General features: G+C 37.1%; 2 protein-coding genes across 2 annotated transcripts; both read right to left on the bottom strand.

The window, feature by feature from the left end:
* Positions 1 to 5,560: 5,560 nt before the first annotated feature.
* LOC112521465 (ribosomal RNA processing protein 1 homolog B) lies at positions 5,561 to 7,579 on the bottom strand. The gene has a single exon (XM_025130341.1). The coding sequence runs from the start codon at positions 7,521 to 7,523 to the stop codon at positions 5,820 to 5,822; it is 1,704 nt and encodes a 567-aa protein (XP_024986109.1). The 5' UTR covers positions 7,524 to 7,579; the 3' UTR covers positions 5,561 to 5,819.
* A 2,980-nt stretch (positions 7,580 to 10,559) lies between these two features.
* LOC112521522 (protein RETICULATA-RELATED 4, chloroplastic-like) lies at positions 10,560 to 14,682 on the bottom strand. The gene is made up of 8 exons (XM_025130431.1): positions 14,083 to 14,682; positions 13,590 to 13,658; positions 13,126 to 13,257; positions 12,789 to 12,842; positions 12,652 to 12,696; positions 11,710 to 11,849; positions 11,448 to 11,573; positions 10,560 to 10,922 (listed from the first exon to the last, which is right to left on the bottom strand). Exons 1-8 carry the CDS (start codon positions 14,623 to 14,625, stop codon positions 10,868 to 10,870), a joined length of 1,164 nt encoding a protein of 387 aa, XP_024986199.1. The 5' UTR covers positions 14,626 to 14,682; the 3' UTR covers positions 10,560 to 10,867.
* Between the last annotated feature and the right edge of the window lie 680 nt (positions 14,683 to 15,362).

Below are 15,362 nucleotides of genomic sequence, written 5' to 3'. Positions count from 1 at the left end.
TATGATGCATTGTGATACCATTGTAGTATCACCGGAGGACGGTGGCCAGAGAGAGAAGAGATGAGGGAGGAAAGTTGTAAAATACCAAAAATATCCTTACATTAAAATTTTAATTCAAAATTGTCAAAATTATAAATTTTCTAATTTATCTATTGATTTGTGGTTAATATTGGTTCTCACAGTTACCACAAACTAATTAGTTCTCATTTGATTAGGCCCCTATATACATATATATATATATATATATATATATATATAGACTTGGGATCATATGAGACCAAAGCTTTTTTGTGAGACCCGTAAGACCAATTCTCAACCATTAGATTAGATCTACAATCTCAACATTCTTAATCACAAAATTGCCACGAGATTTCTTAATAATTACAAAATAGTCACCGTGCAACTTTAGACCATTAGATCATTAGCTTATAAAGTTGATCAATGAATATAAATTGGTCTCACGAGTCTCACGAAAAACCCTTGGTTTCACGTGAACCCAACCCTATCTATCTATTTATATATATAATCAGATTGAGGGAAAACGAAAAATAAATGAAAAACTGAAAAACCATGAAAAATTGATTAAAAAGTATATCAATATGGATGTCAATTTAACAAGAAAAATATTATCGTTTTTTTATGTAATTTATTTAGCTTGAATTTTGTCTGTTTTTCGAGGGGTTTTCAAATAAAAAATAAAGAGCGAGGTTTTTTAAAATTAAAAAATATTGTTATAAACGTTCGTTTAATCGTATCCATTAGATCAATTAATCTAAGAGTTGATAAGGTTGTTTATACTTTTTCATTTTTTAGGGTTTTCCCCTAAACCTCCCTTGTATATATATGTGTGTGTAGGAAGAGGTTCATTTGAGAAGTATAAAGTGATCCTAGTCTTCATACGGTCAAGATTGGTCAAGAATCACGACTTTGACTGGTCAAACAAAATATAAATGGGTGGTTTCGTGACTTTTACAAATATGTGACAAACAAGTGCATATATGAACCCATAAATGCATATGTGAATCAGTTAATTAGTTCATAATGAATCAGTTAATTAGTTTATACGTGAATCACATGTGTTCATATGTGAATTACATGGATTCACATATGAACATATAATCTTTATGTGAATCGTACGGGTTCACATATGCATTTGTTTTGCCGCCTATTTTTCAAAAAGTTATGAAACTATTCATCTATCTTCCGCTTACTATGCAATGAATTATCTAGTGTTTTACGGTCAAAGTCACAAATCTTGACTACATGAAGGACTATGATCACTTTTCCACTTCTCAAATACTTACTACTCTCAAATGGACCTATGGCTATGGGTATATATATATATATATAGAGAGAGAGAGAGAGAGAGAGAGAGTGAGTGAGATTCACATGAGAATAATAACCAAATAAGAAAACAGTCGAATCACATGTTGTTTTACACTAAAATCACGTGTAAAATCAATGTGATTCACATGGCTTTAGCCAGGGGCAGATGCAATGGCAAAAAGGGGGGGGGGGGGGAAAGGGACCCCAGTCAAAAAACTAAAAAAAAATCATGGGTTAAAATATAGGTTTACATGATTTACCTTTCACTTCCCCCATTACATTTTTTCACGGGCCCCTAACCTCAATCAAAACTGTTACTCTAACCAAAAAGATGTGTTGAAAAAAACCAAAAAAATTATTCGAAATCGACAAAACACTAAAAAATCCCTCGAAATCAACCAAAAACCTTTAAAATTCCATCGAAAACTTTGTAAATAGGTTAAAAACACATCGGACGATTTTGCGGGTCTTTAGTCTACCTTAAATATGACCCCACTGAACAAAAATCTTGGATCCGCCACTGGCTTTAGCTGATGTAAAATAATATGTGATTTAATCATTTTCATTTGCTCTTATTTAGTTATCAAATTAGTACGATTTGTGATTTTAACATAAATATGTACACATAAAAACATCTGTTTTATAATCCCAACCAATAACAGTTATAAAAATTAAAATTAAATTTCTTAGCAAAAGAATCAATATTATATAATTGGAAAATAATAGTCAGAAAGTGGAGGAAGAAGTGAATGAACCTTGACCTGATATTTTGGTGTTGGACAGCTCTATCCGAAAGCCATCACAGATTTATAATGCCTCAGATAACGACATGCCCACTCATCTTTATCTCCAAATTAACAACTAAGGGACCGTTTACTAAACGTTTATCCAGTAAATGCTTATTAGATAAAAAATTTTACCGAATAAACATGGCAAGGATCAAATATCTTACCTGGTAAAAGCAATGATAAAGATGAAGAGTCTTACTCAGTAAATGAATGTGACGACTCTTACTCGGATAAGCGCTTACAGGATAAATTGTTGCATACAATATCATTTTGATGTACTATAATCTTACCCGGTAAAACATATTATAATGTTAACTCCTAACCGGGTAAGCATTTAGGTAAACAGCCAAACCCACAATGATTTTGTTCAACATTTTTAAACACAATTTATTCATTTGAACAATGATTAATCCTATTTTATTACTAGTAGAAAATAAAAGGTTAAGGTCTCGTCTCCTCGGATTTATAGGATTGGATTTGAAGAGAATTAGAATTACATCAAGTCATAATTCAAGTTTCATATGTGGGGACAAAATTAATCGTTTAGCCTCGTTCCATTTTTTGAAATGTTTACTCCATTAATATCGTAATCAGTCTTATTCCTAACCAAATTTTGGTCTCTAGTCGGCATGACCGGTCCCCGTCCTAATAAAAATTGTCAAAAACCATGTATTAATTAAGAGCTAGCATGCCTAACGGTTCTTAACTAGGCTGAATCAATCCCGGGCTTTTCGGGTGTGGTCACTAATCAAGATCATGCGTTAATGAACTTCGTAAAAGTTAAGGGCTCAAATACATGCTCTCCAAAAACAACCAAACTTGCCAATTCGGAGAAAAAAGTGAGCTCATTCCAAATTCTCTAAACAACTATCAGAAGTAGGGTTGTGGCGTTTTTCATTTTTATTGGATTTTAAACAAAATTTGCGAAACATGTCCATGACCAAAAAAGAGTCGATGAATACGGTGGTTCACTAGCATGGACAGAATTCGCAGCCAAAACGCCATGCTGAAGTAGAACAAAAGAACCATTTTCTGTAGAAAGACTCTTATGTCCTAAACGCTAATGCATCAAGAGTCGATGAGCAGATTTTGGTAGCAGCTATTCACTGCCCACAAACTGCAGTCTTAAGAACAAAAGAGGTGCAACTAACTGCAAATTGAAGCAAAGTGTTGGTGATTTTAGTGTCATCCATCAATTTTGGTGGTATTTGAGATTGATTCGGTGATATGGCTTAAGACAATGTGAGTGAGAAGGTGCAGAGTGCACACTCACAAATGTTATCTCTATCACCTTAGATCGCCATAAGACGGGGGTCAGGGGATTACCTACTTGCGGGGTCCAAGAGGCAGGCCCCTTGCGATGGTCCTGCAATGGATTTTAAGAAGAGGTTTACTTTAAAAAAAAATTAAGTTTAAGACGCTATGCTGGACGAATTTCAAAAGGTTGCAAACCTTCTTGAAATGGTTATAAAACTTGACGGGAAGTTACCCGGCCCTGGGCCTTCAAATTAGAGCTTATATGCTTAGCTTCCAAGTCTCAGGATCAGAACCTATGATGCTTCTGATCATGGTTCGTCTTCTGGGTGTGATTCTTCTGACTCAAAAGTACGGAGTCAGTTGCAACTGTCACCCAACCCAATTTTATCCAGAAACGGTTGTAACGTCGTGCAATTATATGTTAACCATCTAACCGCACATAGCCATCAATCTATCATATAAATACATAAATAGTTGGTCTAGTGAATATATATATAAATATATACACAAGATTTTGTGCCTTAAAACATGTATGAATTTTCTGAATTATCCCATTACTAATTTCATGTTAACCTAAAGCATTCATAAGGTCGAAATATAGAAAGTGATGAATTCAAGATCCAGGATATTATCCAAGTTATAACAAACAACAAAACCCAGATTCCCCAACACAATGGTTCCTTCAAGGCCCATGACCAACGTTAAGTGGTCAAATAGCAAAGTGCCCATAACGAATCCATGAACAAATGTCATCAATCATCTAAAGTAAAGCCCTAAGGAAAGGATCGTCTCAATAACCAAAACCTCTTTTGTTGAAAATTTCCATACCATTCTACAACTCATGTTATGAGATTATGGTTACCAGCTTATAAAACAAGACATACAGAAGGCTAGTATGACCAACCCTGCATCTTTGCTCATAATCCTAAAGTTGTGTCTAAGATCTCCTGATAGCAAATGAACCTATGATCTTGAGTTCACCAATGGAGACTCAACAAAATCACTCCTATATGTGCTTGTAAACATGTAGGGAGAGAAGCAGAGGTATAAACAAATTCAAGTACAAATAAGTAAATGAAAATTTTGTAGGGAAAGGCACTGCAGGATAAAACTTGGCCAGTATTTCATAGCTATAATTTATAAAAAGAGACACAAAAGGCCAACACAATACTAACTAGTCAAAATAATCTGGAGACTTTTCCTCGGAGAAATTGAAGATAAAACATTAATGAAAACAACAATTGCAGATAAACATTGCAAGTGATTTTATTGTTGTTGGCCATTTGGTGTAATCAAGATTTAGAAAAACTGAAGGGTTTTTGGTTAAGCTATAATACGGATTAGGGGTGCAGACAGCAGGCTTGTATAAGCTAAATTTGAACCAAGGATCGCCATACAGTCTAGGGGGTTGTACCCCTTGCGGGGTCAAGAGGCATTACACCAAAACCTAAACAGTATGCATGAGGATCTGAAACTGAAGCTGTTGCATTCAGCATCTGAGGGCTTTTAGTGAATGGCATCAGTGATAAAGGTACTTTCAGTCTAGTTTGTAGATATGAATAGAACAAACTTCCAGTCGCGTTTATGGATATAAACAAAACAAGATCTGCGTTTTATTAATAGGGTGGAAATATCACTTATGCGAAGTGATTCTTCATGACACCCTAAATTTTCTAATAGGAATAAATGAGACTGAAAGACTTCTGTACAGAAATAGAATGAAAAATTGCCATTGGAAGTTTTTGACAGATGGTACAAGAATGCATAGAGGCTTTTCCTGTAGGTAGAGCAAGAAAGTACTTTGTCTTCATGTCTCATCCCACATGGGTGGTTGTTGCAAATAAGGTTTCATACATATGTATATTCGAATGTTCTCTCTAACTAAAGATACCCAACTTCACTGCCAGAAAAATGCCATCTTATATATCATAGGTGCACTTATGCTCATGCTAACCAAGAAGGAATCAGAGCCATTAGAAGGTAATAAAAGCTTTCATCAGAGAGAGTCATAAGGAGTAGGAAGGAAAACAAATTCAAGCAAATCAGCTTCCTTTGTTCGATGCCGGTATGAAGACTAGCCATCCAAGCAGTTTATAAGAGCATTGATAAAATTTAGTTCAGCACTTCAATAAAGGACCCTTGTAAGGATATCTCCTCTTCCATCCACAAGTCCTCTTAACTTATGATTATGTTAAACAAAATAGTAATTGAAATGCATATGTTACAATAAAAGTCCAATAAGTGGGCGCTAACTCAAGTATTGTTCAGTTTCAGATTCAATCAAAATATCAAGTGACAAACTACAGGACTACAAAGTATATAAGATTCCATCCGAATTTTGAAAGACAAGCACCAGAAATAGAAAACCTCAATGCAAATACAAGAAAAATTTTATAAAAACAAAAAAGAAAGAACAATCATTAAGGATCCACCAACCTTCATCATAAGTCAAGTAGAAAGAGTCTGCAGCTTCCTCAGTCGTTTGATGGCAGGGGAGGTGGTCTTCATCACCTTTCGAACCTTCTTCTTCTTCACCCTTTTTACTGCAGGGGGCATCTCTCTAATTGGTCCAGGGGGTACTCCTTTCTTTAGGGCACTGCCTCGAGGGGTAACAGAGGGTGGGATTCTGAGACTTTGAGGAGGCAGCGGACTCTGTGGTTTCCATACCAAGTTATTCTTGATTGAAAATCTAACTTTTTTCGCACTCTTCTCACAGCTCTTCATGGCAGTTCCTCCTTGTTCACCGAGGTCAGCATTGTGAGACTCTCGTGCATCAGCAGTCCTCACCCTCTTTCTCTTTCTTGGAACTTTAACATTTGAGATAGTGACTGTTGATAAATCAGGCAAACTTGATTCACCATCTTTATCCAAACCCTCTTCATCAGCTACCTTCTGAAACTCCATCTGAAGATTTGATTTGAAGAGCTCACTAAAAGTTACATCATTCCCATCATTGATTATTCCATTGCTTACACTCTCCCCATTAGCAATAATCACATTGTTATTGTCATTGTCACTTTCTTTCACAATTTGGTGTTTTTGACTATCTGAACCCTCCTTGGCCTTCTTCTTCTTCTTCTTCTTCTTTGACACCTTTTTGGATCCACCTTCAACACATTCAGGCGCTTCCAATGGCAAACCAGAGCTAATTCTCTGTGTCTCGTCAGCAACAATAGGTACCAAAACAGGAACCTCTTCATCACCATTATCAACTTGGACAGCAGGAATTGAAACTTTTATTCCAGAAACTTCCAAATCCTTCTCCAATTTCAAGAACTCCATATGCAAGCCAAACAAAACCTTCCTGTTCCCTTGAAAACAATCACTAGATGATCCCAATTCAAAAAGCTTAGCTGCAAAACCCATCTTCAACGCTATTGTACCCAAATTCATAACCTCGAGATCCTCTATATCGTCCTCACCATTTTTCTTCTTCTCAAGCAAACTTTTTCCCATACACAACAAAGGCTCAAAAACATTACTCCTAATTTTACCGACCAACACCTTGTCTTGACAACTACTAGCAACACGAAACAAGGGTTTAAAAAGAATCTCATATATTTCACCACTGAGAGGCAAATAACTCTTGATTTCTTCGAGAAAAACTGAAACGATATGATAATTCACACCATTTCCTAAAAACTTCTTCTCATTAGCCAACAACGACTTCTCTTCGTAAATAGTCATCACACGCCGACTCAATTCAATGTCCCACGAATTCTTTTTAAGCAACTGAAAACTGCAATTTACGAATCGACGTATAAGCAAATAAAACTTGTCTAACCTGAGCACATCGATGCCCGACCATTCACGACGGAGTGTCGTAAAGAAGACAGAGAGATAATGGAGTGAGAGAGGGACATCCAAGGTAAGTAGCATGGACGAGAGTCGGTCAATGAGATTCGATTGTACGGGAGCCTTATCGGCGTGCCATATGCAATAAAAGAGCCCTTTCCAGAGCTTTTTCATTTCATCATCGGAGATTTCGAGCTGTGTGGGAAGCCAATTGGTGAGTTCTCGGAGAGCTTTTGACCTAGCGGATGTGTTGCACGAAGCTAAATTTCTTATTAGTAAAAGAGATTGCGGCGGCGCGGCCACATTTGACGGATCTGTGACAGTAGATTGGGTGGCACCGGCCTCTTCTACCTCCATTCTAGGCGGTCGATTGGCAATGTAAAAACCCTAATTTGCTGTAACCCTATATTGGACGATATAGCGTATGAACCCTGCCCTCCTGCATATTTGAATACAAATTATTATGTCTAAATTACATAAATAATCCCTCGACTTTAATGAAATATCAATTTTAGTCCCCTTTTAATTTATTTCGGTAAAATGATCGTTTACTAAATGTTTACCAGGTTAAGCATTTACCAATATCAGTTACCTTATCGATTGAGCATCATGACAACCAAAAAAGTTACCCTATAAGAGCTATAACAAGGACTAAGAGTTTACTCAATAAGTGAGGAAAAAACTCTTACATGGTAAGCACTTACCAGGTTTGAGACGCTTATCAACAATCCATTTTGATGGTCGAGAATGTTATATAATAAAGTAATGAGGGTTTATCTTGAAACTAAGGGGTTGTTTGTTTACCTCTTAATAGTTCCATTAAGAGGCAACTTCTGAATCGTTAAAAGGTGAATCTTGTTTGGCAAAAAAAGTCTGCATTTTAATGGTTCTAAAATCCTCTGAATGATTGTGTATCATGGATTTCCCTTAACCATTAAGAGCCCTAATTTCATTGTACACAATTACCAAACAATTATATTTCATTTTGCACTATATCATGAGAGTCTCTTAATCATTATGACCACTTAATTATTCTTCACCAAACCATTCAGCAATTACCAAACAGCCTGTAAGCATTTACCCGGTAAGTATTTAGTAAATGACTCCCAACTATTTTTTGTTTACCACTCGCACAAAGGGGTGTTAACAAAGAGCAAAGTGGCAGCTTGTTTGATCAGTTTGGACTCAACTCGAGAAAATAACATCATACTTGAGTTTCAATAATCCTTTTTTCGGAATAAAATTTGAGTTTGAGCTTAATACTCGTTTAACAATTTTAAGTTACACGTTTTGAACTAAATCAAAACTTTATAAGATTGTTTATAGAGTTCGAAATCGATTAACTCGTTTATTTCCTTGAGCTCGATGATTTTTATATTTTGATTGAATGATTTATAAGCATATGAACATGTTAGACTTGAAAAATGTATGTTTGTATGGTTCTACTCGACCCGAATTTTTATTAACCTTTCTAACGAGTCAAGATTAACATCGGTGTGATGGAGCTAGACTCATTAAATTAATTAAACAAGTGCTATTTTTATAAATAATATATAAAATAAAAATATCCGGGGAATAGTCATTTAAATATTTATATAAATATAAAAATGTACAATTATTTGAATTTTGAACCAATCAAACTATCATTATTATTTGCACAATTATTATAATTTATTTGTTTGTTTTATTTTCAATATTTATTTATTTATAATTGAATTACAAAAATCGTATGTTTCGTCATTCGACTTTCTAAATTACACTATATATTTTGTGTGGTCTTTATTAGAGGTGCTCATGGGTTGAGTTGATTGGGTTGAAAACATTTAAACAATCCAACCCAATGCTTGCGGTTTAAAAAATCTTAACCCAATCCAATCCATACGGGTTGGTCGGGTTGATACCTTGGTACATTAAAATATTCTTCTAACCTTAAATATGTTATTCTGTACTCGTAATTTTATTTTCATCATCAATCATTTGATACAATTTATCCATATTTCTTACATATACCGCAAGCAGTTAATTTTCTCAATTTACATATATATGTTCATAGTTACTGAACATATGTACGAATGAGTTATATACAGATGTGAATAGATTGAAAATATGTGCATATGAAAAGCATACATGATAGTGTAATTATCTAATGTATATATTAATAGAAATTCAACAATCATATTAAATCCAATAAATAAAAGGATATCGGGTTCATCGAGTTGAGTTGGTTTCAAATAATAGTAATCTAATATCAACTCAATACCTACGGTTTGACAATTTTACAACTCGATTAGACATCGGGTTGCTTTGGATTGGGTTATTGAGCACCCCTAGTCTCTACTACTTGTTATGGTTTCATCTCTCACCCCGATGGTTGTTACTCCTCTCCATTTAAGTGCCTCCCCATGGTATTCGTGTGAGGGCGTTTTGATGAATTTTTCCGTTGTCCCACCAACCTCCTACTCCACCACTCGTCTTAACAGCGACCATCGGACCATTGCTTCCTCATCTTCCTCTTGCACCATACTTCAAGTGAAAAGAACATATGTCGAATTTAGATCTGCTTACTTGCATGTATGATAGCTCGGTTTGGGGTTATAACCCGTAAGTTTCTTGAAGTTGTTTAAAGATGCAACCACATTTTTCGGTGAGTGAAACAATAACTATTTTGAAGCCGCTTAACAATGCAACAACATTTTTTTCGTTAGCAAGTGGGCTCTCGTCAAACGTCTATGTGCCCTCTCCTTTTAGTCATATACTCCTTGATTTGGGATTAAACGATTGAGCGTGAGGTACACGACTTGACCCTAAGTCGATTTGAGATTAATCGGTTGATATTCTTTTATGTTAATTCATTATTTAGGATTAATGATATTTATTTATGTCATTTTAAGGTTAATTGTTAGATTTGGGCACAACTATTTAAGATGTTGTCATGTTATCATTTTAATTTCTCTATATTCATGAAAATTAATTAATTTGGCTAACTTTTTAAAGTTAATTTGTTTATAGTTGAGATTTAATTATAATAGCCCACCAATTTTAACAACTAAAATGCATGTACTTTTCAAAATGTCTCTTTGAGTAACTAAAATTGACGTCGTACATTAAAACATAACAAGTTTTCGTACGATATACCTTTAAATAGATGTTAATGATAACCACAAGGATGATGCTCGATTGGTTTAAGCTTAGGTTCCAAAGGTAAAAAATGTTTGGGGGTCCCAGGGTCGGGTTCGGTTATAACCAACGGTGAAAAAGAGGATTTTTACCCTTAACGGGTTCCCCAACAGGGATCGGGAAAACCGCGGGGACCCGATGGGGATCCCGACATATATGAACCATAAAGTCAAGACGATATTTGCTTAGAAAGCATAACCGGTACATTCGTTTAATTTCCAGTTTACTCGTTTTCAGACAAGATTTTAGAAAGAAAAAGAAAACGACATCTAGACGACAAATCCAACCTTCGTGGAAATTATGATATCATTCGGCAAGACACTCTTACATATCAGAACGACTAGAAACTGCAAAGAAGTCTTGGTACATAAGTCGTTTGAAACCAAGTAAAAAGACCCTGAAAATATTGAAAATTGGGGGGAACCAGCCACCCCTTCGGACACAAACACGAAACCAGAACATCCACAATAACTCAACTAATGCTGGCTAACCTGAAGCTATATTGGAAGTCAAGAACCACAGCTTCATTCGACCTCAGGAGCCTTCTGAAGCCCTACCAAACGGGCATAATCGACCCACCTGTTTGGAAAATTTCCCAAGCTAGATCAAAAGGAGCAACTTATAGAAACAACAAAAGAAGTCGTAAAATCAAACCGAACCAAACAAGTATATCCCACCTCGGAGGTGGGGTCTGCTTACGCGTACCTGACCTCTATCCCAAAAGAATGGAGCGACCATTCCCGTGAGGACCAAACAGACTTAGTATATCCCACCTAAAAGGTCGGGTCTAGAAAGGGTAAGATGTACACAAACCTACCTCTAGCTCACAAAGTAGAGTGACTAGGAAACGGGAAGACCACACAAACCCAATATATCCCATCTGGAGGTGGGGTTTGAGAAAGGATAAGATGTATGCAGACCTGACTTCTACTCAAGGAGTAGAGCAGTTGTTTATATGAAAACCCTCAGCTTGTGAAAAGTGTGACGAAGAAAGTAAAACATATATGATAAAGTTTTGCAAAGCTGGTTAAGAGTAAGCACAGGTACTTGAAAAGCATAGCCAATTTATGGAAACTAGTGAAAGAATAAGTAGATGAATCTTACAATAATGAACCCAAGTACGTGTTTCCTGTCCGAACAACGAAGCAGGCTGCACTCAGCATTAGCTTGTGTTGGTGTAACAACGGTTCCAGGAGCCGTTGTTCAATGACACCCGCCAGAATTTGGTACCTGCCCGACAGTATTTTTAAAAAGTTTATTGATCAGAAGAATCGGAGATGACAAGTTAAAAAACAGCTCTCCTGAAAAACGACGACTTGGGGATGGAAGTGGCTAAATTGAAGTAATGCTGATGATTGAATCTTACCGGAGATTGCTAGAGACTGCCATATAAACACCGTATCCCACACTGGTGGATAAGACAGGTATATTCTCGAGCTCATCATCAGAAGATTTCTGAACAGCCTTTTTAGCATTTATCAGCGTATTTGTGACGACTGTGCCAACCTGGGCACCATTTTCAAATCAATTAGAAAGCTCTACTATTAAAGGAAATCGATCTAACACAAATGTGGAAGGATCAACTTTTCCAGTTCTATGATAAACTATTTAGTCTTGCTTACCCCTTATAAAGTTCGCTTATGATGGGTGGGATGGAGACAGAGCGACAGGTCTGCGTATATTCCACCCCCAGACCCCACCTCCGGTTGAGATATACAGGGCTGGTTTGGTTTGGTTTGGTTCGGTTTTGGGTGGGATGCAGGATTACACGATATATAGAGCCCACTAGATGGACCTTTAGAGGCCATATAGCTATGTGTGGCCCACTAGATGGACCTTGAGAGGCCATATAGCTATGTGTGGCGATAAGGTTTCCACAAGCACCATTCATCATGCATGTAAAATTAAACAACACGTAGGGATGATTGGATGGACCTTTATGCGTTTGGGGAAATTTACAGAAATAGCCAATCTGCCATAGCCATTTTCAGACCTCATTTCACTTTATAGCCAACCCTTAAGCAGAAATGGCTACAAAGTGAATGAGCTCTGAAAATGGCTAAAAAGTGAAAAGAGCTTGGGAGACTGGCTATCATCATATGTGATGATAATGTTTCTGCAAGCACCATTTCTCACGAACACAAGATTCAACTGGTAGTAAGATGAATTTGCCTCACTCTCGCTAGGCAACATAACTAATTACACTAGGCTAACGTGCAAAATGGCAATAAGCATGATGACCATGGAACGATAACCATAAATATTTTGAATGATCGTGCGTTTGGATAAAGCATATAGAAATACATACCAGTGATGATGCAGTGCCCACAGCAAAGAGCTTTGTCCCATTTCGCTACAAAACAAATTCACAGAAATTTCAAGAGATCTGAACGTTTATCGATTCCTCAGCTTTGCATGTTTTAAATAGAAAAAGAACATCCATACCGCTATAGCACCCAGTCTCTGAAGTAAGGAATATGATGCTCCACCCAGAGCAGTCTGAAAAACATACGAAAAGATCAGATAATTGCTAAATATATAAACACACACATATGTTGGTAACCGTGGGTGTCCAGGCCAACTTGCGGGCACCTCGACTAATCCTATGGGGCCCTAGAGATAACCACCACGAAAATCCTTGATGGCCCTGAGGAGACACAAAATTGGCGACCTATATTGGGAGGAACCCCAACACGTAGCTTTTATTTGCCAGTTGAATTGTCACAACTGGCGTTTGAATAATAATAAACAACGTAGCAAAATTTAAAAGCAAAGGGATAACCTGGAAGGCATTGTCAGGACAGTTGTAGAAGAACTTGGCAATACGTCCAGCATTGAGAGATATGGGAGGTCGAAGAGATATGGTAGGTGCAGGAAGGTAAACAAGCATAAAATCTGCAATTACAGCCATCACCTGGGAACAAAACAAACTCAATCATCAATATCCAAGAAAACGATAAGAAAAACCCGCAAGAGTTGGAATCCTTTAGAAGCTACCATAAATTTGGTCCAATTAACCTAGCAAACAAGAGACTCGGAGAAACCCATGTGAGAAAAATGCAAAAAGACAGACAGCAAACAACAAACTTCTATCACTCTTTGATTTAGATTCACAAAAGTAACTCATCTTTAGAATCTATAACTCAGACGGCAGATTATAGGAATCACAACCAGACAGATGTGAGGTAAAATTAACACCCACCGACTTAAAGATACGAACTTTACAAAATGTAGCGATAAACATACCACATCTGCGAAAACGATTTCCAGCTCCTTGGAGAAATTTTCTTTGCGCTTTTCGTATTCTGCAGCTGTCTGGAGACATGAATCATATAAAAGATCAGTATGTATTTGTGTTGATTAATGAGAAAGTTCTTATATCAAACAGAACAGCCTCCCATTTCAGAGCCAAAACTAGCTATTGGTGCTTGTGTTCCAATCGAAACCATCGAGTACTTAATCTCACTGATACCAGTTTGTTGCAGAACCATAGGCAATTCAAACTCATAATCTTTAGTTTATTTAGGTGTTCCAACCAGTTAACCAAGCTGATCCAAGTTTTTCTTGAAATGTTATTGTAGAGATCGGTTTTTCAACCTCATATTGCATTTTTTAAGGAAAAACATAGGTACACTTTCATTATTTCCATCAAACCTAGTACAAGCTGTGTTAAATATTCCATAAAAGAAGCTTAAATTCGAAAGTTTTGCAGACTAGGTCATGGGAGAGAATAATATACCTTGGTGAACATACCGACACCACATTCCATGCCAACCTTAGCCAGAAAAAGATCATCAGCAAGCAAACGCTCCTTAAACCCTCCAAATTGAAGCAACCACCTTAAAAATGGCGACTTCTCCATCTCCAAATACCTCTGCACTATGGATCCAGGTATTTTACCCGACCCAATTGCCGCCGCCAAGTCCTTCGGAATAGTATCCAACGACCTACCCACCTCCGCCAACACCATTAACGCCTCCTTCTCGTTTCTATCGCCACCGCTTCCACCGCCGCTACCTCCATCCCCGCCTCCGCCGCCACCAGAACTATTTCCATTTCCGATACCGTCGTCTCCTCCTCCAGAAAATGCAAGCAATATCGGAAACTTTTCGCGGCTGTGGTGGTGGTGGTGATTCAACGAACAGGTATTGTGAAGAACTCCGGTGGTTCGAACAGAAAGGGAAATTGGCGGTTGAAAAGATTGAATCGGAATGTAGGGGTTCAATTTGGAGTGAGCCCTTGAGGATGTGAAACCCATGGCCGACATCGCCGCCGTGGACATGGTGGTGTTGAGACGAATCAGGGGTTTATTGGTTGTTCGTGAAGGCGTTAGTTTCGGTGTGAGAATGAGTTGGGGTTGGTAGGCGTAGGTTGCTTTAAATGTAAGTACGAAGAAAAGAGCCAAAATATCACATCCGGAGATTTCGGAACGTGGCAGCTGCCCTTTTTAAAGTTGTTTCCGTCCCCCCAACAACCTTGTCTTAATAACGACCTTTTTATTCTACGTTAACTCGTTTCTCCATCTTGTTTTCATCGTTCCGGGATACGATCGTAACAAGTCGATATCATTTTGGTTACGTTCTTTTGTTATAACCCCATGAAGCATGACGAACGGGCTCGCATCCTTGTCGTAGATGTAAATAAAAATGTATAGTTGGTATGACGAATAGGTTCACATCCTTATTTAGAATAGGACAAATCCTATTAGGGGTTTGTAAAGCCTGAATGGTCTGAAATCCAAACTCGAGTCGAAAATAAGGTGTTTGTGTAAAACCTGAAGGGCTAGAAATCCAGAACCCGACTTTTTGGTGGATATTTTGGTTCAGATTAGGTTTGATTTTTGGGCATGCGACTTGGCTGAAAACCCAAAATACATATATCTTTTAAATATTATATATATATATCTATACTATATTATAAAGCATTTGGCTAAAACTCTTAAAAACTCTTAAAACTCTTAAACTCTTAAAAACTCTTAAACCCGTTCATCCCTATCCGATTTCATCTCATATCTAAATT

Source organism: Cynara cardunculus (genome assembly GCF_001531365.2).
Source record: "Cynara cardunculus var. scolymus isolate 2C chromosome LG 11, CcrdV1, whole genome shotgun sequence".
NCBI classification, from domain to species: domain Eukaryota; kingdom Viridiplantae; phylum Streptophyta; class Magnoliopsida; order Asterales; family Asteraceae; genus Cynara; species Cynara cardunculus.
The sequence above is the reverse complement of the archived record's forward strand: the minus strand, read 5'-3'. Positions and strand labels throughout refer to the sequence as shown.

Excerpts from the sequence above, each read along its gene's own strand:
- LOC112521522 (XM_025130431.1), bottom strand. The coding sequence starts at position 14,625 with ATGTCCACGGCGGCGATGTCGGCCATGGGTTTCACATCCTCAAGGGCT. Across the intron at positions 12,843-13,125 it reads GTCCTGACAATGCCTTCCAG|ACTGCTCTGGGTGGAGCATC; the intron begins GTTATCCCTTTG and ends TATGTTTTTCAG. Across the intron at positions 10,923-11,447 it reads ACGTACTTGGGTTCATTATT|GTGGGTCGATTATGCCCGTT; the intron begins GTAAGATTCATC and ends TTTTCCAAACAG.
- LOC112521465 (XM_025130341.1), bottom strand. The coding sequence starts at position 7,523 with ATGGAGGTAGAAGAGGCCGGTGCCACCCAATCTACTGTCACAGATCCG.